We start from the raw sequence: 24,108 nt of genomic DNA on the forward strand, positions 1-24,108 counted from the left end.
TTGTTTTATTAGGCGCGTAAGATATTTGCACGATTTTTTTAGTGGTACGAGAAGTTATCTACAATGGTAAGAGCATAGCAAAAATAATTATCAACAAATCAAGCTCTCGGGATTGTATTTGTTGTGATCGGAAGTATTAATTACTTTGTCGAGAAGCGGGTAAGTCAAAAGATATTTAAGTAGGCGTTTTTATTGCTGTATACTGCAGTTTTCTATAATTTTTTTAAACCTTAATTTAAGTTGGTTGAATGATGATTTTACAACAAATATCAACACGCCATGCAAGTAACGAATTACGTCAAACAAAGTCTGAATATAAAAATAATATGGGAATAATGTTAAGTGATGAAATACTGATAATAATCGAATATGTTTATTGTATATTTCTAGTTTATCTCTATACGCTTTGACTTAAAAATTGAAAGTTCAATCCACGAGTAATCTTGGTAAACACATCCATCGCATGACCTATAGTTTTAATGTAAACTTGGATTTGACTGATGGTTTTAGTTTTTAACTTTAGGCAGCACAGAACTTCAACCAATAACATATTCTGATGCTTGTAGTTTGGTATAAAACACGAAGAGTATAAAATACTTATAAAATTTCCGATTTATGCTTTTTGAGCGACTGTCTATATATAAACGATTTTTTAATGACAAAAAATTTTGACTTTGGGAAAGTTGGTCACTTTATTTAAATAAATGCTCAAAAAATCTTCAAACGAAAATAACTTTTCAGTAATAACAACAGAAAATGTCTTTGGACTTTAACATCAATTTGAAACTGTTGTTTTATGTGGTTTATAGAAGTAAATTTTAGGATATCTACCAATTTTTCAGGATGGAACTAAAATATGGAGGAGTTCTGGTTCTGTATCTTTTCATTGGAACGTGCTCAACAGGTAAATTTTATGTTGTAGCGATTGTCATATTTAGCTTATTTATAATTTTTCTTTAGCTTGAGATCCATTCATAAGCTTAGCAACTTATCACTTGCTCATAAATGGGCGAGGATGTTTTGAACGTCCAATTTAGATAAGGGTTAACTGTCATATGCTTTATCAAAATAAACTGTTTTCTGGATTAAATATGAAAGCACAGCTTAAGGTTATCAGGTTTGCAAGACTGGTAAAACGAAAAACAGCGATCTTGTAGCCGATAAGTTAAAACTTACGTGTAAAAAGCTTTAGGACAAGTTACACAAAAGCTATTTGTCGTACGTCACTTTTGATTGACGAGCAACGTTATTGGTTGGTACCGTTTATGGTTAATCTCCTGGCGCAGAAATCAAGAGAATAAATTTTGAAATAAGTTTACATACAACAACTCGACTGAAACTGTAGTTGTGCTAATTAGCAGTGAGGACTACCAGTTAAATGTCAAATCTATACGCTATAAGAGATAGCCGTGTTTTTAATCAAACCATATACCACAACTTGCGAGCTTTTTAAATTTTGGTATAAAATACAACTTTTGATAAAATGTTGTTAGCTCTAGATTTTATATTTTGAGAAAGTAATCTCGACAATTGCGTTCATTTTCTGTAAGATAAACGCATTTGACAGCTCAAATTTATCTAAAAAGTTTTGTTAAAATGTATTTTGTGTTGATTTCTATATAAAACATTTTATTTAGATCGATAATCGTGAGCTTGTGCCTTGTTGTACACAGCAAGAAATGAACGGTGTAATTTCAACAAATTACCTTAATTCCGCTACGCCCAGTACTTAATTACGTCGCGCACGGGATTAAGACCGTAAACACGGAGTGTATGATTGTAAACTTCATACCGCATACTTGTTCAATTTTCTACAAATTTTAATCGTCCATTCTGTGAAATGAGACGTGGTTTACGTATCTTACGTACATCACATCACGTTAATAACAGAACAAAGGCAGACATTACGATCCTAAACATAAAGTTTGACCTTAAAGTCTATTAACTTGGTGCTATATTCTATAAAGCGGAATATATTCGATAATTAAAAATATTGTTTTTAGAATCTTGTTATCATTGTATTAGAAAAATCAAATGAATATTAATCTGTGAATTCGCCCAAGATTTAACAAAAAACGCGACTGACGATGAAGCATGTCCCGTAAATGCTTTGCAATTAATGGTCTTTCATTATAGTCCTGTTTGATTACTACATAATCTTTGCTGTTAGATGCGTGAATTTGAAATAATGTATGTTTGAGGTCATTACAACATGCAAACTTCCTACAAACTTTATTAGAGCTAATATTTTACAATTGTTATTGTTAACGAAGTATACATTTAACGAGGCAATACATAATGTTTTAAGTTGCATGTAATACAAAAAAAGTGAATTGTATCAGTGAACAAGTTAATAGCATATTGACTGGTTTAACTGGTTTGTTAAGGCCAACCAACCTGGCGCCACGGAATGATATAATAGTTAATTAACACTCCTTCACTTAAAAATCTCGTATTCGATAACTGTTGGTTAAACCAGAACTCACGGTTTACGCAAATTTTCGTTGTTACTGTAGATTGTAGAATAACCTCTCCCAAAACGTTAAGTTAACCTAGTTACAAATACAGCAATTTAACAAAGTTTTTTTGTAACTGCAGTTGTAAACATTGCGATATAGTCTTTGATTTTATTTGCGATGTTTCACAAGACCACAATTACATTTTAGATTCTGTACAAAAGATAGCAAACCCTATAAAAAAATCGGTATTTTTTCAAGTTAAAATCGTTTGATGTTTACAGCAAAGGAATTTACGTAATTACTCGTTTCCGGTGCAATTCTTTACCTTCCTTACTTATATTTCACTTTGGCAGAAAAAGATTTGTATCGTACTTCCGGCATTTTTATGTGACCACAAGCACAATTAATGTTCACCCTTCACTACATATCCAGAGTATAGGATGAATGTACAGCAAAAACCTAAAAAAATATAGCGCAAAGTATAGTATCGTTTATTTTCTATTCTTTGCACACGTGCAGAATGTAATGAAGCATAATCCACATCTCAATAATACTCCAACATAGGCAGAAGTGTGAACGCCCACTGAATTGACTGTATATGTATACCGAGTTAGGTATCGCTAGAAAATGTGGTAAGCTTAACACAATAAAAGACTAAGTTTATTTGACATTATAATTTGTAGAACTAATTGTTCCGCAACCCAAGGTCTACGTTGAACAAGTGACGTCATACGCCATTATCTTGAACTGGACGATGCCATTAAACGAAAATGCTGACGGATTTACTGTTGAGGTGGGCACCTTTTGTTTTGAAAATTTTCTCATAGATTACGATGAGACAAGCCTTTAAACACAACTCTTGTCAAACACCTCTGGTTTGACATTGAGTTTGTTCAAGTCGGACAAAGAGAAGATATCAGATGAGTTTCGGGATTGTTATTCATATTTATGTTTGTTTTCGTAAAAATGGGGCTCACTTTGTCAATCACTTCTTCTGAACCATATCTTTCGATAAAGATCAGATACTTGCAACAAAAGCTTGTTGGTCTCTCAATGTACCTTAAAAACATCTTGAAATTTTGAGACAGTACACTTCAGAGATAGATTTTTGTTTATAAAGTGTTTAAATGAATATGACGCTTTAAAAGCCTTTCAAATTCTTGTGCAGGCCTATTCTAGCAATACAAAACTGGACTCTTTTGATACCAGTGAGACGCGGCAGGTCATAGAAGGTCTCAACCCTGGCGAAATATACACTTTTCTGCTGAAAGCTTACAGAGGGGACATGGAGAGTGAAGCGGTGATTGTTCTGCAAGATACCGGTAAGACCCTCACGACAATAACAGTTTACTGCCGCAAGTTCCCTGATGTCGTTTGTCTTTCGAATTTCTTTTCTTTTTTTGACGTACGATGTCATAACTATTCTCGTATTAGGGCTTAGTAGTAGTATCTGTAGTATAGCCTCATATAGCCTACTGTACATTGACGTAATACTAATACCGATAACGGATGTCGTGTCTGTCCATTTAGTACCTCTTCCGCCTTCCAATCTTCGCTTGGAGACATTCTCAAAACTAGCAGTGACATTGGAATCTGCTTATGCTGGTACTATCCACGTCACCCTGGACGTGAACGGCATAGAAGCGGTCTGGGAAGGACCCAGCGAAGGTGTATGTGATTGTTACTCGACGTCTATTACGCCACCTGACGGAAGAGTTGCATTGCCAGCCTCAGAGAACCGGGTAAGTGAGAAGTGCGATAAATCTTGTTAAAACCTCTAACGGTAATGTGGAATTTTGTGGGCATACTGCAGTAGTATTTTTCTGTCTAGCGCCTCTCCTTATATTATTGGTAATATTACGACCTGCTGCAGCAGCTTTTAGAAAGGTCTGCGAAGTGCTTGGTGATACATTCATGTAGTCATGTTGTAGGTTGCTAATCTGCATTTTCTACTTTTTCGACTTTCTGCGGTTGATTGAAGTTGCTTAAGTACCTTACAAAATACGTTGTAAGTACCTGGAATCTACACAGCATCATAATTACGTTTCCAGAAGTACATCTTAAGCCTCTTTCGCATCAAAGGCGCACCTTAAACTTTTTAAATTACGAACTCACAACTGTTATGAATGGACTTGTTTGATGTTAAAAAATAACAGCTACTTTCGGCTTTCGCTACATGAAAGCTAAAAATGTTGTCGTGTTTAACCTTTGGTTGTCTAATTGCGTCATTGTTTGGTATGCTGTGGTTGAATGACGAACTTATTACAATATCTGTAATTCTTGTAGATGACGCAGTGATTAGGCCTACGTATAGATGTTTGCCTAGATTGTTCGACGTGTCAAAGATGCTACCCTCTGAAAGTTAAATAACATCTTCTTAGTTCAAAAACTGATGTGTAAGATTTTTGAAATTTTATTGCAAATGTTTCGTCTTATTAAACTCATGCAGGTTCTGCTAACATATCTTGATGACGTATGCGAAAGGCAACTCTTGCCTGATAGGAATTCCACAGAGAATCAAGATACATACAGAGTAAAATTTAGCTATATCAACGTCATCACTTTCACTCATTAAACTCCATTCTTCATGTAACACGTTATACAAAAAGATAATCTTTTTCCAAAGTACGATGTGGCAGTTCTGAGGTGATTATTCATGTTCTTCAAAACAGCAGACTAACCAAAAATACGAAGGTTTGCAAGCATTAAATGTCAATAAGTTCATCAGATATCAAATTTTTGTCTAATTCAAATTTCAAAGGTTGCCTTGAACGCATTAGTAATTGCTCTTGTTTTTAAATCATGTCTGGTCAATATTTCTGCGTTTTGAAGAAAACTGAATAGTTTAAAAGAGGCAATTTTCGTTACTTACCTGAGAGATTCAAAAGAAAGAATCCTGGAAGAATACAACGGGATTTTATCAAACTTTTCTGATTGATTCGTTTCCTAACCTTCATAAGTTTTTGGAATTCACCTCAACACTATCCTTAATTTCGGGTTCCAGTATATTCACCCGCACGCGTTTCATCTTTCGTGTTGAAATTATGGGAAGGATAAAAAATCAGTTTTTACCTTCCTGACCTCATCTTTGATTTTCTTTTGCTAGTGATTGCATCGGACCCTGTCTTCATCGGTTTGGTGACACTTAATCACGCGACACTTTATCACGCGACACTTTATCACGCGACGCTTAATCACCGACACATAATCACTAGGACATTTAATCACGCGACTCTTAATCACGCGACACATAATCACTAGGACATTTAATCACGCGACACATAATCACTAGGACATTTAATCACGCGACATTTAATCACACATTTACAGTATCGGCTACCGTACACACTAGGTAACAATGTCATGCATGGGAAATGTAAGCAACTGCACGAAGATAAACTAAAATCTCGCTTGACAGATAACGGTCAACTGTGTCAACACGATGACTGTCATCGTGTTGGTGATATTTCTGGCTAAATAACAAAGAGTTTCTAGCTGGTGGAAGTCAACTTTAAACCAATGTTTTCTGAATTTGACGGTTTAATTTAAATTATCATTAGAATTGTCGCGATACCCATCTATGCGTATATGTGGTGTACTTCGCTTTTGCAAAACTTTGTTTTAAGAAAGGTAATAGGTAAAAAGTTTTTTCTTCACGTCAGAACCGTTTTGATGGTACTTTGATCAAGAGCTTCGGTGACAATAGAATAATGTTACATATTACATAGGTTATACGTAGCAATGTAAAATGACATGTTATTTCCTGATTGGCTAATGTGTTTCTATAAAAACTAAGGTTTGGTTAAAATCTCCTCTTCTTGTCTCTACACATAAAATCAGTTTTACCTTCTGGACTGTTCATTACTGAATTGGAGTTATAGTTTTGTTTAAATGTGAAAAGATGATGAAAATGTTTCTAATGTGATACAACTTATTTCGGACAATATAACAATTAGACTTTATGAAGCTGGTGTTGATTTAAAGAAACATTATAGAGAAAGCCGGCGAAACGGAGTCAAAGACAATTGTCGGGGAGTTCTAAAAGAAACACTAATAGCCTTTGGCTTTAGGCCAACCTTAAAAGCAATCCACATCGCCATCCCCACAGAGAGATGCACACGAGCTTGAATTACTGAATTTTTCTCACGCTTTTCCGACATTCGTTCTCTACAAAATAAATTCAGGCTATTCAGTACTCCTTTTGATGTGGACGCCAATACCATTCCCGAAAAATTTCAAATGGACCTTATTCAAGTGTGAATACATATATTTTGCTCTTTTTGTGATTGGTATGATTGAGATTGCAGCAATGTAGCGTAATATACTGAAGTGAGTGTGAATTATAGTATTAATGAAAGTTCCGGCCCGCCAAAGAGTTGTACACTCGACATTTGGCCTGTGACTAGCAAAAGGTTGCCGACCCCTGCTATAGACAAAGGCGCTGTCCAAGTGCTGTCGCATCCAAGTGATTATGTGTCGCGTGATTAAATGTCGCGTGATTAAGTATCCAAATCGCGTGATTAAATGTCCTAGTGATTATGTGTCGCGTGATTAAGTGTCCTAGTGATTATGTGTCGGTGATTAAGTGTCGCGTGATTAAGTGTGGCGTGATTAAGTGTCGGTACACCGTCTTCATCGTAACAGTTGTTCAAGTCATTGCATGGTTGTCAAACTAGCTTGACATTTTACATATCCTTAATTTAAATACATGTTAGTATTTTACCATCTTACGAAATACCGTTCCGTTAAAAAAGGCGAAAACCCGTTTTATATAGAAATTGACGCAAATGTTTGTTTTTTGCCCCAGGAGATGCCACAGTCTCTACTCCGGCAGTTCATTTATCTTCTCCCGGGGCAGAAATACACGATCGGGGTGAGCTCTAGTACCTGCGGAAAGGGACGTACTGGGACCCTGCTCAGTGATGAAGTTATTGATGACGTCATTTTGCCACCGTCACCCCCAACGAAAGTAAAAGCAAAAGACGTCACAAACACTTCTCTTGTGCTGAGCTGGAAAGAAGGGGAAATTCCTGGGCTTTACGACAACTTTAACGTAAGTAGGACAGCTTTCAAATATCTGCAAAACGCACGTTATCGTTAACATTATTCATAGCGTATTTTTTGAACATGGAAAAGTTCATGTTTAAAATTGCCCGCTGATGAAAAATGCGTGATCAGTTTAATGTTTAATATTTGAGTTGTTTGGATGAAGCTCGTTATAAGCAGTTCTTTGAAGCTGCTACTTATTTGCTTTAAGCCAGATTACTTGCTTTGGATAACAATATGAATAAACATTCTTATATACGTATGAAATCATAACAATCGGTTTCATATATTGTTGACTAATCTATGCACAAGATTTCGAAACTAAGAGTGATAAAAACAAAGAAAATTGTGATGAAAACGACCTGTTATATACAAAACGCAATTGTCCAACTCTCAGGAATTTATCCCGCATATTAAATGAAATGGCGATGATTCCTCCTTCAAATAATAATCACTCAGCATGAAAATTGCTGGCTATAAATAAATTTGAATCTAAATCGAACAAGTAAGAAGGCTAAATCAATCATCCAGTCAACCTAAATTTCTACAATTTAAGCAATAATGCAAAATGTTATATCACAGGTCACCTTAGTTGGAGATGTCAAGAGCGGTATCATCATAGAGGCCTCAGATGACGTCAGGTCACGTGATCGAAAGGTCACTGGGTTACAACCCTGCAGGGCTTACCACTTCAGCGTTTATACGATGTCTATGGGAGTGCATAGTGAAAGTGGGGAAAATGCGGAAGTTACAACAAGTAGGAAGACGGTTATACATCGTAGCTGTAGTAATAAACTATGAACAGCAGACGGTTTGCTTTCCATCGCTATTAAAGTGAATGAGGAAAACGCAGCAGAATGCTGTTTAGTGTAGTTGACGTGTATAGGTTTGTTTAAATTGGAAATATTCGTTTGGTTTTTTTCAAGATTCAATTTGTTTATAGTGTTTTTATGTTGAACTTCAAAAATACCGTCATCGGTAATGCTTAACACGTTTTGTGATTTATAACGTTAACCACAATGCACTGTAAATTACGTGCCTTAAGCTAAAATAAAGCCGACAGGTTGAGAAAAACTAATCAAGCTCAAGTTGAACCAACACTTGGTTAAAACATTGATTAAAATGTATTGTTAGAATAAAAGCACTTCAACAAAAACAAATTATGAAGTAGCAGAGTATTTAAAAGGACAAATGTTGTGTAACACTTACAGTAATTAATTACGTTGTAAAATTTCAGGACCGACAACGCCATACGCTCTGCGAGTAACAGATTTTGATGAAACAACTATTTCTGTGGCCTGGCGTATCACAGGACGACATGGCACGGCCGGTGTTCGGATCTACACCCAAGATGGCATCGAAGTCATCCAAGAAATGACAGGTATAATAGTTTCAGTTTTCTGAAAAAAATGTATAAATTATAGATTAGGTTCTGTTTTTCGTCAAAATTGCTCTTCAATTTAATTATACTTTAATTGGGTACCGGTAACTTGCATGTTTGGATAAAAAGTCAAACATCAAACGTATAGGGACTTGCTTTCACGTCATAGTCAAAGGGGTGGCCAAAACTTTCCCAAAACCTAATAAGATTATTGGCTTATACTTGTCTGTTTAAAAATATAAATCGTACTAATTTAAAACATTATCAATGTTGAATATTATACGTAAGTCAAGATCGCTAAAATTGTGCTATTATTAGCCATTGAACGGTTTACAGCAGCTCAGTCTGATTGTCAGGTGCTCTTTGTGCTGTTTGTTATCTATGTTGCGCCTTGTGCAAAAAATGAGGACACGTATTTTCAAGTTTGTACATCACTATAACAGTGATATCGTTATAAATATCACCGTAACTTCGACTCGTATCAGGCATGAGGAAACTTTTTTTTTGTCAAGACACGTATGAACAACGAACAGAAAAGTCAAAAAGTATAAGAGATTTTGTAAAAGTTGACGGTAATATTGTCGTATAGATACAGCAAACACATGTAAGCGTAGAACAGTTACCTTTTAGCGTTTGTTCAGCGCTTACGATGCCGATAGCTTACTATGAGTTAATCAAATTATCGTTCGTATCAGAAAGAAAATATTTTTGGACCGTTTTTTCACCCCAGTAAAAAGTGCGCGACTCACGCACAAGTAGCTGAGTTCAGATTAGATAACAGCTTTCTGATGTTAGCAGAGTAGGGTCTAGTATACAAGTGCACAAGCACAGGATGCCTTTGCATACTAAACCCCAGCTACTGAAATTGTGACGTCATCTAGTGGTGCACTTGTGTACTAGACTCGTAAGGGTATTGTACTTGGGTTGCTCTAATCTTCACGCAACCAGGTCTCAACATTCAATTCACGCAACCTTTATGTATATATACGCCTAGATTAGGCTTTTTAATAACTGAACATCTCCAATAAGGACAAAAGTTATCATAGATTTTAAACTTTTATACGTTCTAAGACACCTGCTTAGCATTGCGTGCCTACCTTTCATGCTCTGAGAGTAATTTTTTTAGAAAAAGGTTGAAACGATATTTTTCGTGACGTGCAGATTAGGTTTTTAATCGTCTGCATATATGAGCTTTTGAACGTTTTGGTGAGTTTTAATTTTAATGAAATCTTCGGTTTCTTTAATGTAATCAATAGTTTAACCTTTCTCGGGCGGAACTTTTTGTGATTAAATCTCCTAGTGAGTATCTCTAAATCTTCTGCGTGTCGTGTTTGTGGTCAATTCACATTTTCCCACTTTGTCAGTGTAGACCTGAGGCTAAAGTTGAAGAAAAAAAAAACAGGAACAAGTGTAACCAATTCTTAACCAGGAACTGCCCACTCCACAGCTAGTCAAATAGCTAGGTTTGCTTTAACATCTTTTAATGGCATTTTCTTCAATAAAAACAATGATCTTCTCGCTATCAAACCCCCACGTAGACTGATCAGACACTAGCTCAACACCACACAGCCGAGCGCAACATTCCCACAAAACCAATTCCACGCGACTAAGGAATCCCCGTGGGACGCTAAATACATTACTAATTGGGCCCTCGGGCGAACGATCTGAGACGTCACGAGTATAAACAAGTAAAACACAGCATATCGTGAACATGCATAAAGACAATGCGAATAAAAACGGTGTATAACGTGATGGATATAAAAACGGTGTATAACGTGATGGATATAAAAACGGTGTATAAAAATACTCTCGTGACACAAGCGCATGGTGAAAAACTTAAACGAATATTCCAAACGATTTTACATAGATCATTGCCGATAAACGCATATTTTCTAACGTTCCTCTCTAACCTCTTTCGGCAAGGTTGGGAAAAATCCATTTTTACGTTTTGTTACAGGTTTAACTTTTAACTAAGTTGTGCTTATACTCATTTATGTTAACTATAATACGTGATCGTTGTAGCCCATTGCCAGTTTTTTCTTATCTCGAACATGAATAAATCAAACAGTTTACAAACCGAAAAGCAAGTTTTATATTTGATACGTTATGATATGATTTGCTGCAGCCAGATTTTATGCGGATTAAAGCTTTTGCTTTTTGTCGCCTCTCCTGGAAGAAAAATGTGAAAAAGTTATTGATAACTTTGTTTTCAAACGTTTGCTTTCTACGCTAACAGCACCATACAGTTAGCTGTTTTGCAAATGCCTCCAACTAAGATAGTAAGCGCACACTTCTCAACATCCTAAAATTTATTTAGTATTCCTTCTATACATTTAAATTTTGTACTTCTTTAAATTTATATGAAATTGTTTTCGAGCCATGTTAAAATGTTTTTAAATTTAGACCGAGAGGCCGCGGTGGGCAGCCTGAAGTCGGGCACATTCTACAACATCTCCGTGAGCACATTCTGTGAAACTCCAACAAAGCCTCAAGTAGATGGAGAACGTTTTCTCGAGAGCGAGCCGGCGACTGTATCTCAAGTAACAGGTAAAGGATTCACTGTTTGCCAATAACTGTTGCTGCTTTAAATGTCTGAGGTGTTTGATTCCCTTAATCTCTATTCCGGAAAAAATCCAACACAAAATAAGCTCCCTAACTGACCAAGTATGGTGGCTTTTTGAATTTTTTTTTTAAATTGCTTATTCGTGAAACTAAGCCAGCATATTCTCAGAATTATGCACGAGCTAGACTGCTAGAGAATTATCGCAAATTTTCAGTAATTACGTTGCCATCCAATGCGTATAGTGAGATAATCCCATTGTGTTTTATTTCAATAATTAAACATCAAAATGGTTATGTTAAGAGCGCATGCATGAATGCTTATTGTCAGCTCTATTTCGGCTTCTAAGCCGCTTACGTCCATCATGTGTCTCTATCTCTTACGTTTTAACCTTTATTTAGCAATGATTAGCTTAAAAGTGTTAAGGACTTTAAATTTTTTCAGTTCCTCTGGAACCAAGTGGTTTGACCGGATATTGTGATCTAAAAGGTGATGACAAATCTATCCTCTACTTCTTTTGGGCTCCTCCAACGTCCGGAAGATGGGACGGGTTTGTTCTGGACTACTCTCCGTTCGCGTTTGAAGACGGAAACGCGTCGCCGTTGAGTCCTATGGTCCTCCCATTGGACACATACACAACAAATGTAAGAATAGTGCTTGGGCATGTTAGTATGCGTACAGTAACAACCTGCAAATGTATAGGTTACTATTACACGTACCGTATATCTACGCTACAATGCCAATACTTTGTACAATCATGTTGTCTTGTTGTCCAATGTATAACAAGCGTTATGCTGTGTAGTATACTATTGTCGCGGGTTATATTATTTTTGATGCTCTATCAAATGTTTGTATGCTAAATCATATACTTGAAGGTAACACTTCCCACAAGTGGACGAAGGATCACAGCTATGGTAAGAACAGTGAGCTCTCACATTTTGAGCAAACCCGTGGCGGCGGAGATAATATGTGGTAAGACTGACTTTATTGAGAAAACAAGTATCCACTTGTACAGCTGCTTCTATATGGTCGCTTGCTTTCGTTGGTAACAAGTTAGTTTTCGGTTTAGATGAGTAGTATAGCGGTAACGCTAAGTATTGTGTTTTACTGCCAACCAGTAATGTACGGTGTATTCACGCCAATTTGGAATAAGATTTGCTTAGAATATTCCTATGCATGCTGGTAACTTTTAGAAACAAACACATCTTTAAACTTTGTAACTTCCACACACAGTTTTTGTAACGCTATTTAATTGGTGTAAAAAGTTGTTAAAAATGTGAACTGTTTACTTCAGGTAATGACGCTGGGAAAGCAGCTCTGCGCTGCCGAATGACGTCAGTGTCTTATAACATCGTTGTAAAACGAATTGAAGATGGCAGAGTCTGTGTCGCGGTCACAGACAATCCTATGTAAGCTTTAAGCTCTTTCAGACTAATCGAGAAATAACGTAAGAAAGGTTAACGCGGTTTCTTTCTTTAAATTTTGGGTTAAAGAACACTTTATTTTACGTAAAACGAAAGCTTTAAGTTAACACAATACATTATAACATCGTAATTTAACATACTGGCACCCGGAGCACGTTCATTCACTTTCAAGCACTTTTGCTTTTCTTTGTAGTGTCAACATAACTGTGGAGACATCGCATAACCCGTTGGAGACATTTGTAACCGACCAGCACGAATTTTGTTTGGACGATCCGTGTGAACAAGCCGGCGAGAGGATTAAGTTATTGCTTCGAGTGCTTGTCTACCCAGAATGCAAATCGCACCTCAGCTGTCCGCCTATTCCGAAAAAGCTTTGTCGTAAGTAATGGTTGTGATATGTTTTCAAATTTTCTCCATTATGAGATAAGTATTTCTTTAAAATTCTGATTTATTTATTAATGCTGATGATTTTGATGCAAATTTCTAAGCAAAATCAAATTGAATGCTTCTGTGAAAACTAAAATATTTAAAATTTATCAATAATCCCGCCAAATAACTTTTCAGTGAGAGCAAAACTCATAAAGTTAGTTAAGAAACAAGAGAATTATCGGTATTTTCAAATAACTTCTTCTTTTTTCAGAACAACCTGGACAGGTAGAGGAACAACCTCAAGACGCCCCAGAAGATCCGGATGCCCATCCAACAACTCCACCTCCGGTTCAACCAAATGGATGCTGCAATGGGGTTCTCTATAATACTGGGGTGAGTTGCCGAGATCGATGTTGCTTGCCATTGAGCGAGTGATTGAGTAAAATTTTTAACTAGACGCATTATTGCTGCGTGGTGTGTCTTTAACTGAGTTAACATTTGCGTACATGACTGACATCTGGTATTAATCTGAGACTTGCCAATTCCTTTATGCTCGGCATCTCGGTTAAATGGAAAAAGTGAAACTATGCCAGGTCTAGTAAGTGAGAGCAAAACTGCTCAAGTTTGGCGTTATAGGCGGTTGTATGATCGATGAAACATTAACAAACGAAAGACATCTATTGCATGCACTTAGCCTGATTATAGGCTAGTAACTCCATCTTCTGTTTCTAAAAAGAATGTAGCATGTACGATATGTAAATTATCGTTTATATGTTTTTGCTTTCAGGTAAGAAAATGTTGCCACGACAAACTGGTTAGCTATGACAACGAAAATCTTTTGTGCTGCTACAACAAGTGGTACGACAGGACGAAAGAAAGTTGTTGTGGGAACGAAAATGGAGTTGGGATGGTCCAACATGGCACAACATGTATCTTGCCATCTTGATTGGAACAGGAAGCTAATAAAAAGTCACGTTTGCCTTCTGATGTTTCAACCTCGCTAGTTTATCCGAAAGAAATTACTTAAAATATATCATATTTGACATTTAATTATTTCATATTATTTCGGTGATGTTCCAATCAGTTTCAATCAATTCAGTTTTAAGCATATACGTGCTATTATTGTTATTATGAATGTAATTTCTCCTTTTGTTGATGATGAATAAAATTTTATGTGTTGATGAGAAAGGTGTAAAACATTTCGTCTCTGTTTGATTGGCATTCCCAATTTCAGACGTCTCGGGTTCGAATCCCAACTCTGCTATTTGCTTTTTTTTTGCTTCAAGTTGAACAGGAATCAAATATGGTATCATAAATGGCAAAAATTCTAAGTAATCTGCTTAACCTTCACTGTTAGTGCCCACTTTCAGGTACACGACGTTTTGGGTTCGAATCCCTGCCTAAGCGACAATCTTCTTTTCTAAAGAGATACAATGAAATAATGCTTCAAGACTATGTGAGTCTAGTGCACACAGAACTCAACGAAGGCAAGTTTACTTCTGAAAAAAATTCTGTCACTAATCAAAAGTTATAAGTCTACCGGCGGTGTGATGAGTAAGCGATGGCGCAGTGGAAACATCTGCCAGCAGCAAAGCAAAGGTTCTCGGTTCAAACCTTTGTCCATCCAAGCCTAGTCTAAGAAGATACCGTCGCAAAGTTCCCACTCTCAGGTAGGTCACTCAAGGTTTTGGGATCAAATCCCGGAGCAAGCGCTGGTGTTCCTTTCTTAAGAGATACAACGAAATAATCCTGAAAGACTTTGAAAGACTTTGAAAGTCAGTGTGCAACAGCGCCCAACAAAGTAAATATTTGCTCAACTAAAACTATTTCATTCCAGAGCTATTCAAGATAAAAGGCATAAATCTCCCGGGTAGGTGGGTAACCTCCCCAGCTCAGTAGAAACACCAGGGAACAGCAAGGCAAAGGTTCACGGTTCAAACCCAGTGAAGATACGGTCGACTCGGGTCGCCGAAGGCGACTTGACTAACACCGACCTACACCGCCTAGTCCTAGTGTCTAGTCGCCGAAGGCGACCCGTCGAGGCGCGCAGCGCCGAGTTAAATGAATTTTGCTGAAATTTCTCAAAAATGCTAAGTCCAAAATTATATTTTGCTAAAGCTTCTCAAATACTTCTAAAACTTCTTTTTCTTGTAAGTTCTAATTAGTGACTAAGTGTTACTTCTATTCCAAGGTAGGCTACTCAAGACTCTGACGCTTAACCAACTGCAGCTAGAACAAAACAATTCATTAATATAATTTTTTTCAGTATATTCCGTTTTTAAAAATGACGACAAATTCGCTGATGTTACACTCGCCGTATTTTCATTATTTTGGATTGTCTTCATAATAAAAAAAGTCATAATAAATGACAAGACTGAGCAATAAATGATTGAATCACGATTACAGCAGGAAACATATTGCACGAAAACAGAAATATCATAAAAAAATAAACAAAAGCAGAGAAATCAATAAGTTTTTACTGTGTGATAATTGCAGAAGCACAGCTTTACACACTCTTCGTGTAGATTTCACATTGTTTTTGCGTGGGTAACATACGTCAATTCAGCGACAATTAAACACTAAAAACGATGACGTCATCATCACTATAGTATTTTTTAACTTTGCGACTTTTTTGCTTTGCATACAATTAAAATAAATAATGGAGAAAGGTCAATAGCATTAAACAGCTGTGTAATAAAAACAAACATCTAAACAACATAATAAACAAACAAATGCATGTCAATAATTCTTAATATGTGATGATTACGGAAGCGTGGCTCCACACGCAAATATAGTGTCATAATCTTCGCACACACAAATGATTTCTGTTATTTTTGTGTGAATAGCACAAGTGAAAGCAGCTAGCAGGCCTAAACTTGTTTGTAATGAGTGGGATGATGTGGAGCATGAATATGAAGATCTTTACTTTGTGGTCTTCCAAATGATAACAAAAGACTCCCGTTAGAACTTTCTTCAATCAATCTGTCACCTAAGGACAGAATGTAATCCAGTGAATCTTTGAACCATTTGAATCTTCCATTCTTTCTATAGAGTATGAATGCATTTGGTGTTGCCATATCCAGGTGGTGGCAGAACCGCTTGTTATAATAAATATTCATTATTCCTGCAGAAGTTGTTTGAACCCATATTGTTAATAATAACTATACACCACTCTTACTGCTTTAAAAATGCAACCGAATTTATGTCGTCAAAACGAAATACGAAGAACAATTGAACTTTCATGAGAACAAAACGGTTATCGTACTTCTACTAAACACATCTTGTTCTTTTCATTTATTCCAACGTCAGTTTTAGAAAGTAAATTTACCTCCTCAAGTGCACAATTTTAAGCTACAAGCGTTACGTCGAGATTGCATAAAAAAAAAAGTTAAAACAATGCAATACGTTGATTAATTCAGTGACAATCAATGACAATGTTGTGCGAATGAACGTTAAGATTCGTAACAGAATACAACATTTCTAATGAATAAACTTATATATTTTATTTGTTAAAAATTACACAACTACCAACACAGAGAATTGTTGATATTTAATCCCAGGGTATGAACTGCAGTGTTAATCCTTGGCCTCACCTTGGCCAAAAATCTATCTATAGACATCATACATCAGTGACAAAAGCAAATTCAGAAAGCTAAGTGTGAAAATAAAAATATCGTGACTTTAAATGGGTGTAAAGTGTAGCAGTATAAAGCACTTTCCAGTTCTTAGTTTAAAACTAGATAGGCGTAAACCAAATGTCAGACAAAGTTATAATTGAAAAAACATCACACGACATACGCACAAAACAAAAATAATGGCAAGTATCCCTTAACTTTAAGGCTTAAGGGTCAGTACTTTTTAAGAAGTGCAAAGCGAAATAGTAAGGTCAGGTAGCACTAATTTTGTGAGTTTTAAAACAAGGCAAGAGTGTCAAGTGCAGAAAACAAAAATATACAACAAGAGTGTTTCTAAAATTACGTGACGTGTAACACAATGGGATACCATACCAGCTTCTCTGTAGAAACTGGAATAAAATACAGTTCATACTGTCGTAAAAGTGACATTATAAAATTGGCAGTTGTGGTACAACTTTTAGCAAAAAACACACCCACATAGTACTCCATTTAACTGCATAGCAAAAGGCTAATTTAATAAAAACAAAAGCTGTGTACAATAACAGCAGGCGTACTAGCACCAACTACCGCTCTTCGCTGACGTCATCTGCACGTGACAGGAAGCTAGCGTTCCCAGATCGACCGGCATTCGAAGATCATGACGTTTATGGAGGACGAATGCGTCATAGGCGTTCTTCATCTAAAAATTGGGAGGATTAGAACCTCTAACTGTAAAACAACCGGTACGGCCATTGCCCTATTTTTAGCAGGAGGCGCGCTATGTCGGAATTTACCAATCAACAGCATAACTATTATAGAGACTGGTTGAAAAACACCAACTTCATTGGACAGGCTGAGTGAAGTCCGTTTTACCTTTTGTGCGGCTATTCCGCATCAACGCACTGCGTGCTCAACGAAAAATTCCGTGCTTTAAACAAACTCCCGCTACTTTGCTTCGAATTGCTTTGTTAGTCTTAGTTCTTATTTCGAGGAGTGAATAATTGTTACAATGGCAAAGGGTAGGGTTTCGCACAAATAAATAACACTCAATCGAACCTGAAGCGCTATTCGCGTCGGTGGCATTCTTCCAATTCCTGAGCAGAATGCAGGACAAATGATTCTTCTAATCTTTGACTCCTCGTCGCAGGTTGAATTGTGTGACTTTACTAGAAAAAATAAAGTTTTATGGTTAATTTCTGGCTGCATGCAAACATGTCTGACACGTTTGAAGTTAAAGGCATCCTCTGGGTGCAATTAGTAACAGGTATCCTCAGCACTAAAAAACTTTACGTTTCCGTTGAGCATAATTAGGTTAACCGGCATCGTTCAATCGTCACATCCGGCATTTACCACATACTTGTTCGAATGGCCGCTCGAAAGGCGAGGTAAGCGTTGACCGTGTCTTGTACGATAGTTGGAACTCTCATGACCGGTACATAGACAATGTTTTTTATTGTTTTGCAATAAACCCTCTCCTCTTCATTGTCCGGTAGGATGAGAGTTGGTCTCCGAGGCTTCTGGGCGTCCGAATCCGATTTTTCCTCATCGTGGCCGCTCTCTTCTGATGAGCTTGATCCTGACGATGATCTTTCTGTGGTCGGCATGGGAAAAATGACAGCTTCGCCCTGAGTACAAAGACGTGGGTTACGCTGATTGTGCGCTAGTGCTGAAAGTGCATTTATAAACACAACCATTTGTGCATCTATTACGTTTAGTAATTTTAATAGATGCGACTTTTACTGTATATACAGTATACACGCAACATAAATGGCTGCTTGTTTCAGTTTCCTTTTAAGCTGAATTAGACAGTCAATGACTAAACCAGGCCTTGGTATCGCTTTCATTTTTCCCAGCACTATGTTACAGTCATTGTGTGGTGCATTGGCTACAGAATGATACCGAGACTCCAACACCGCATAAATCTTTTCATTGCGATTGAGCTTTTGTGCTGGTGCCGCGCATCGATGGATAAAGAGGCACCGTTGCTAAGCTCGTTGTCATTTGCTTTATTACAAGTCATGTAAAATAGACGTGTTATTATGACATCACAATGACCTTACCGGGAGCACGACATATGGCCGCGGGAAAGTGGCCGCGAACAAACTCACCGGGGTCAACTGAACGTGACGTAAATTGACCGCAGACAAACTGACTGTGACATAAACTGGCCGGCGATCAAATTAACCGTCGATAAATTGGCCGGCGATCAAATTAACCGGCGACAAATTGGCCGTCAAAAGGTCAAAATTTTAAACTCGGTAGTATATGATATGTAAAGTAAATATTTGTTTGTAACTATTTCCTTTGTTTTTAACAAAATTGTTTTTTATTTCAATACACATTGAAACGTTTATTGAAATAAACAGAAGTGACTAGATAGTGAATTAGAATTTTGACCTTTTGACGGCCAATTTGTCGTCGGTTAATTTGATCGCCGGCCAATTTATCGACGGTTAATTTGATCGCCGGCCAGTTTATGTCACAGTCAGTTTGTCTGCGGTCAATTTACGTCACGTTCAGTTGACCCCGGTGAGTTTGTTCGCGGCCACTTTCCCGCGGCCATATGTCGTGGAACCGACCTTACCACTAGCAATTCTCCGTCGTGTTCTTGACATATAATGTGACGTAATCGCTTTTGGCTGTAATGTTAAGAGAGTGGTTAAAACTTTATACAGTAGTATGTATATATATGGTACTTGTTTTGTTATTAATATTATTATATTCTTTTGTTGTTTTGGTGTTATGACATCTTGCACTTACATTTCCCATCCTAGTAACTTGACATACTGAATCTCAGGCTCACCATCCAAGAAGCCAAAACTATTTCCGGGAATAATCTGATAATATGAAATAAAGTCTCAAATAAATTTCATCAAAAATACAAATGGCAAAAAAATGAAAACTACGCTATTGCGGACTTGATCGAATTCTCTGTTTGTCTAGTTCTACAACCCAAAAATTCTAATTAACAGATGAAATCACAAAGAAAGGCTGATCGTTTAAGGTTCACTTGATAAAAACAACTAGTTGTCTTACTATAGCATCAGCAACAAGGTCTTCATTGAGATTCTTGCAACTTATTTCAATGCCGGGGCATTTCCGAAAATAACGCTGCCACGCAAGACACTGTGATTGGTTTGAACTTCTCAGCTGATATGTGGCGTTATAAGGAACGCTAAAGTTACAGGGCGGACCTGAAAGATGATTTAACATAATTAATCCAATTCTGCGAAAGGAAATATTTTCATCTATATTCTATATGGATACGAAAATTTATTTTTGTGTATATTGAAATTGAATAATGTCTACATGGCAAAAACACATTATAAACTTAACAACTCTAAGTGTTTAGTAATAGTATATACAGTATATGATTTTATGTTGTACCAACTACCCAGGTGGCTACAGTCATATACACAATCCTACAGCATTCCGCAAAACAAATACTATTCACTAACAAGCAATTACACACCTTTACCAACATGTCCCCCATCATGTTCATCCAATGAAGCAGTTCTGTGCTTGGTTGCTGATAAAGACGATTCTGTGCTTGAACCTTCACTTTCATCCTCATCACTGTGACAAGATATATTGGATTTAGGGGACCATTTGCTCAGATATGTACAGTAGCAAAATCTAATACACTTAGATGCCATAAAAGCTGAATATTTAAATGCTGTCTTTTATTGCACTTACAAATCAATTTAAAGTGTTCCTAATACGAAGAAATTAATAAGTATGTTGAACCTTCCGCAAACATATATCTTTTATTGGCATAAGTTTTTGTTAGTTCAAGACGACTAATGAATTTTCTATCTCTACCAAGCTAAACATTTGCTTTTCCTTAGTACCTTGAATAAACACAAAGGTGGTAATTTAGATGAAATTTGTTTGCCATGAATAGATAGTATGTATAATAGATTTGAACTGCAGATAGCAAAGATTAAATCGAAAAGACCTTGCTGCTTTTATCGATAGTTTTAATGTGAAAATATACCAGTAAATGGTAACCAAGCAATGTATAATAATGCACACACACTGATGTGTATATATTGCATCCATAACAATGTGCCCATCAAATTATTAATACTTTTAATTTCTTGCCAACCTGAAATCAGACTCATCCAGGGAATCTTCGCTGGAGTCTAGATCTGATGTATCATCAGGATCTTTGGAGCCAGAAAAACGAATAACTTTCTTAGGCACTGCAGCTGGTTCTAAGTTATTGTAAATGAATGAGGAAAATGAGGTCCCAACCTACACAATGCAATTGCATAGTTAAACAACAATTCAGGAAGTAATTGAGAAGCATATACGTTGCACTATACATGCATCATGAACCTAAATCCTGAGCAATATATCACAAATTAGATATACATGATATCTGTTGACACATGGTTTGTGGGACGTTAATCTACTGACTATTTAATGCATGATTATTTATCAATGAACATTTTATGACATATCGTGACATTCTTTTTGTTACCACAAGTAGAACAAACCTCAACTTTGCTATTCACAGACATTGTGACAGGCTTCAAAATACTTTTCGGTTCTTCTTGTCTTTCAACAACAACATTTTCCTTTTGTGTAGTGTATGTAGGATTGCTTCTTACACTTCGATTACTGGCTGAAAATGAAAGATGCACAAATATAATTACATAATGAAAGAGCAGCAAATTTAATTCATTTCTCTCCCACAGAAAGGAACTTCTTGGACAACTCAAAACTATATATCAACATATAATATAACAGTTCCTATCAACGCAGTTATATGCCAATTGATGAACAGTTATTTCTGTCGGTTTCTCAATCTAAAATCGAGCTTTGTCCTATAGTCTAGTATCACCTTCTACACTATACCTACTGTCATGCTTTGTCAAAAATCAAACTTATCCTAAAAGCAAGCCCTAGTAGGATTTTGGCATATATTGTAGGGGTGGGCCAACATGAACCCAAACCCGAATATATTCACCAAATATCGCCTGTGTGGGAGATTCGGGCCAAAACGAATACTAACAATGGCGAACCCGAATACAATACCATTTACAAATTTATCGACTTTGGTACGAAACAATGGTCAATTTTCCTGGCCAAGCTAAACTAAAGCCAGCATGTCTTACCGAAAAATATTTACCTAAGGATTTTGCTGTTCAAATTACCACTTAATCATTAAGTTTTAGTAATTACATCAAGTTACAAGCAAGATTTGGCAACTTTTTGATAGAATTTTATCATTTGGTGCTGATACGAATAGATTCGGGATTCGTTCGGGTCGAACTTTATGATATTTGGATTCGCACGAGCCCAAATAATCGTCCTCGTGGCACATCCCTAATATATTGTAATATAAGCCTTACCTTATAGTATGCTAAACTACTTGTAAAAGGGTAATTATTATACACCTAGTCATACTTAACAAAATAACGTGTATAAAATAACAAAATGCTATAAACAAGGAAAATAAATCAAAAATTCAACCTCTAAACCAATTTCCAATGGTACGAAAGAAAGATGAAGCTCTGCCAGTTGATGGTGGTTCGGCGTCAATAGTTTTCAAATCTAAAAGCAAAATAAACATTTTTGCATATATTGTTATAAATACAGATGCACTACATGCAAGATATAAATTGATTGACATGACATTAATTTACCAACACTAAGCCTCTTCTTCGGAAATGTAATTTCTGAGAGATTGGCTTCAGACTTGCTCCGTTGGTGAAGCCGATCAACATTGAGCTCCATAAGACTTGAACTGTTGGTTGCATTTCCTAAATGCTTCCATCTAGTGGTGTAGCCTGTCCTCCACGAAAAATCCTCGTTAGTGTACGACCCTTCATGCAAACTTGGTATAACAACAACCTCATCGTCATCGGAATCAACTATAACATCCTCGCTGTCACTGATGTTATCATATTCGTCCTCATCAATGGTACTTTGCTCCACATACTGATCTTCTTCAGCATCTGAATCGTCCAAGCTGATATTGCTCAGAGAAGATAGGTCAACGCGTGTACTAGCATCCATGGAAACAGCAGAAGAGTACATTTATTACAAATTAAAACTTATAATCGGTAGGTCAACTGTACTTAAATTTTACTCTGCTAGAAAAGGACTTAATAATTATTCTTTGACGGAAAACATGGCAATTTCACTCCGAGGTTTTCGGAGACTGTGCTTGGTGCACTTCAATGTCAACTTCATTGAAAGGTGCAATCTCTAAAGAGATTCACTTTTGAGATTCACCATATACAAAGGCATCCTGTGGTTGTGCACTTGTATACTAGACCCACAAAATGCACTTAGTGAACCCTAAATTTAGCCGTCCTGCACTCAGTTACCCCAATTTGACCGTCTTGCATCACCGAGATGTCATCGAAAAGTACCATGCTTTCCTGTATGATAATTATCATACAGGAACGATTATAATCGTTGATTACTTAGAGCGTAAAATTGCTTATAGTCCAAGCTACTTCAACTTTTTGAGAAAAAGCAGACTATGATGCTTGACGCCTTCACTACCAGACACCAGTGGTCAGGTTAGGACCGGTAGTCAATTAGTCTACAAATGGGTCTAGTGTACAGTAGAAGTGTAAAACTAGGCCTAGGGTTAACCATTTTTATTTTACTTTTATTGAAAACACACCCATTTCATGCATTTCAGACAGTTAATACTGCAACTGGGAGAGCCATGATGCTTTTCATGAACTGAATTTTTTTGGCTAGGCTATAACTTAGGCGTTTTTAAGTCTTTATTACTTTTCGTTTATCAAATTTTCTTGTTTGCTACTCCTTATCAGCTGTCATATGGGAAATCATGTAGTAAGTGGGTAAACGACGTTTCAAAATTGTACACTGACTTATGTGCTGACTATTTTATAAAGGCTACTGTCTACCAGCCTGCCACAAAGCGGCTAGACTTACTACATCACAAAAAATTGTGCGTTCATAGCTCTTTTACACAGTTTTTCGTTAAACTAACGTTAACGTAATAACATAGTAACCTAAACCTAACCAAAATTTTCCACCAGTCTAAATATAATTTCAATTACATCTTAAATAGGCCTAACTAAAATCAAGTTTTCATATACCAATTCTCATAAACCAACTTGATCGCCTAGGCTATCTCGATGCGCTGCGTGAATTACTTTCGGTGAAACAGTCACTTTCTTTTGGAAAACGCGTAATGAACTTAATTTACTGACTTAAGGTGACTTAGCCCAACAAGATTTTACGCATCCTTGCTAAGCCTTAC

General features: G+C 36.6%; 2 protein-coding genes across 2 annotated transcripts; one reads left to right on the forward strand and one right to left on the reverse strand.

Moving 5' to 3' along the window:
- Positions 1–14,438, forward strand: LOC143462956 (fibronectin-like). The gene is made up of 15 exons (XM_076961282.1): positions 1–159; positions 843–904; positions 3,143–3,252; positions 3,628–3,781; positions 3,990–4,201; positions 7,267–7,512; positions 8,088–8,262; positions 8,743–8,886; positions 11,290–11,433; positions 11,891–12,090; positions 12,322–12,418; positions 12,741–12,855; positions 13,064–13,248; positions 13,511–13,632; positions 14,027–14,438. Exons 2-15 carry the CDS (start codon positions 844–846, stop codon positions 14,183–14,185), a joined length of 2,124 nt encoding a protein of 707 aa, XP_076817397.1. The 5' UTR covers positions 1–159; position 843; the 3' UTR covers positions 14,186–14,438.
- Positions 14,439–16,518: 2,080 nt separating this feature from the next.
- On the reverse strand, positions 16,519–22,980 carry LOC143462879 (uncharacterized). Its single transcript, XM_076961184.1, has 11 exons — positions 22,508–22,980; positions 22,335–22,415; positions 21,356–21,483; positions 20,962–21,110; positions 20,326–20,429; positions 19,890–20,047; positions 19,614–19,690; positions 19,438–19,492; positions 18,211–18,478; positions 17,910–18,019; positions 16,519–17,553 (listed from the first exon to the last, which is right to left on the reverse strand). The coding sequence occupies exons 1-11, from the start codon at positions 22,899–22,901 to the stop codon at positions 17,428–17,430; spliced, it is 1,650 nt and encodes a 549-aa protein (XP_076817299.1). The 5' UTR covers positions 22,902–22,980; the 3' UTR covers positions 16,519–17,427.
- Between the last annotated feature and the right edge of the window lie 1,128 nt (positions 22,981–24,108).

Source organism: Clavelina lepadiformis, chromosome 6 (genome assembly GCF_947623445.1).
Source record: "Clavelina lepadiformis chromosome 6, kaClaLepa1.1, whole genome shotgun sequence".
Lineage (NCBI taxonomy): Eukaryota > Metazoa > Chordata > Ascidiacea > Aplousobranchia > Clavelinidae > Clavelina > Clavelina lepadiformis.

What these genes read in the sequence shown, in the direction of transcription:
- LOC143462879 (XM_076961184.1), bottom strand. Translation starts at nt 22,901, where the DNA reads ATGTACTCTTCTGCTGTTTCCATGGATGCTAGTACACGCGTTGACCTA. An exon ending in GAAGAAGAGGCTTAGTGTTG is followed by an intron (nt 22,416 to 22,507) that starts GTAAATTAATGT and finishes TTTTGCTTTTAG; the next exon opens with ATTTGAAAACTATTGACGCC. An exon ending in TGGGGGACATGTTGGTAAAG is followed by an intron (nt 20,048 to 20,325) that starts GTGTGTAATTGC and finishes ATCATCTTTCAG; the next exon opens with GTCCGCCCTGTAACTTTAGC.
- LOC143462956 (XM_076961282.1), top strand. Translation starts at nt 844, where the DNA reads ATGGAACTAAAATATGGAGGAGTTCTGGTTCTGTATCTTTTCATTGGA. An exon ending in GGCTTTACGACAACTTTAAC is followed by an intron (nt 7,513 to 8,087) that starts GTAAGTAGGACA and finishes GTTATATCACAG; the next exon opens with GTCACCTTAGTTGGAGATGT. An exon ending in GGCGGCGGAGATAATATGTG is followed by an intron (nt 12,419 to 12,740) that starts GTAAGACTGACT and finishes TGTTTACTTCAG; the next exon opens with GTAATGACGCTGGGAAAGCA.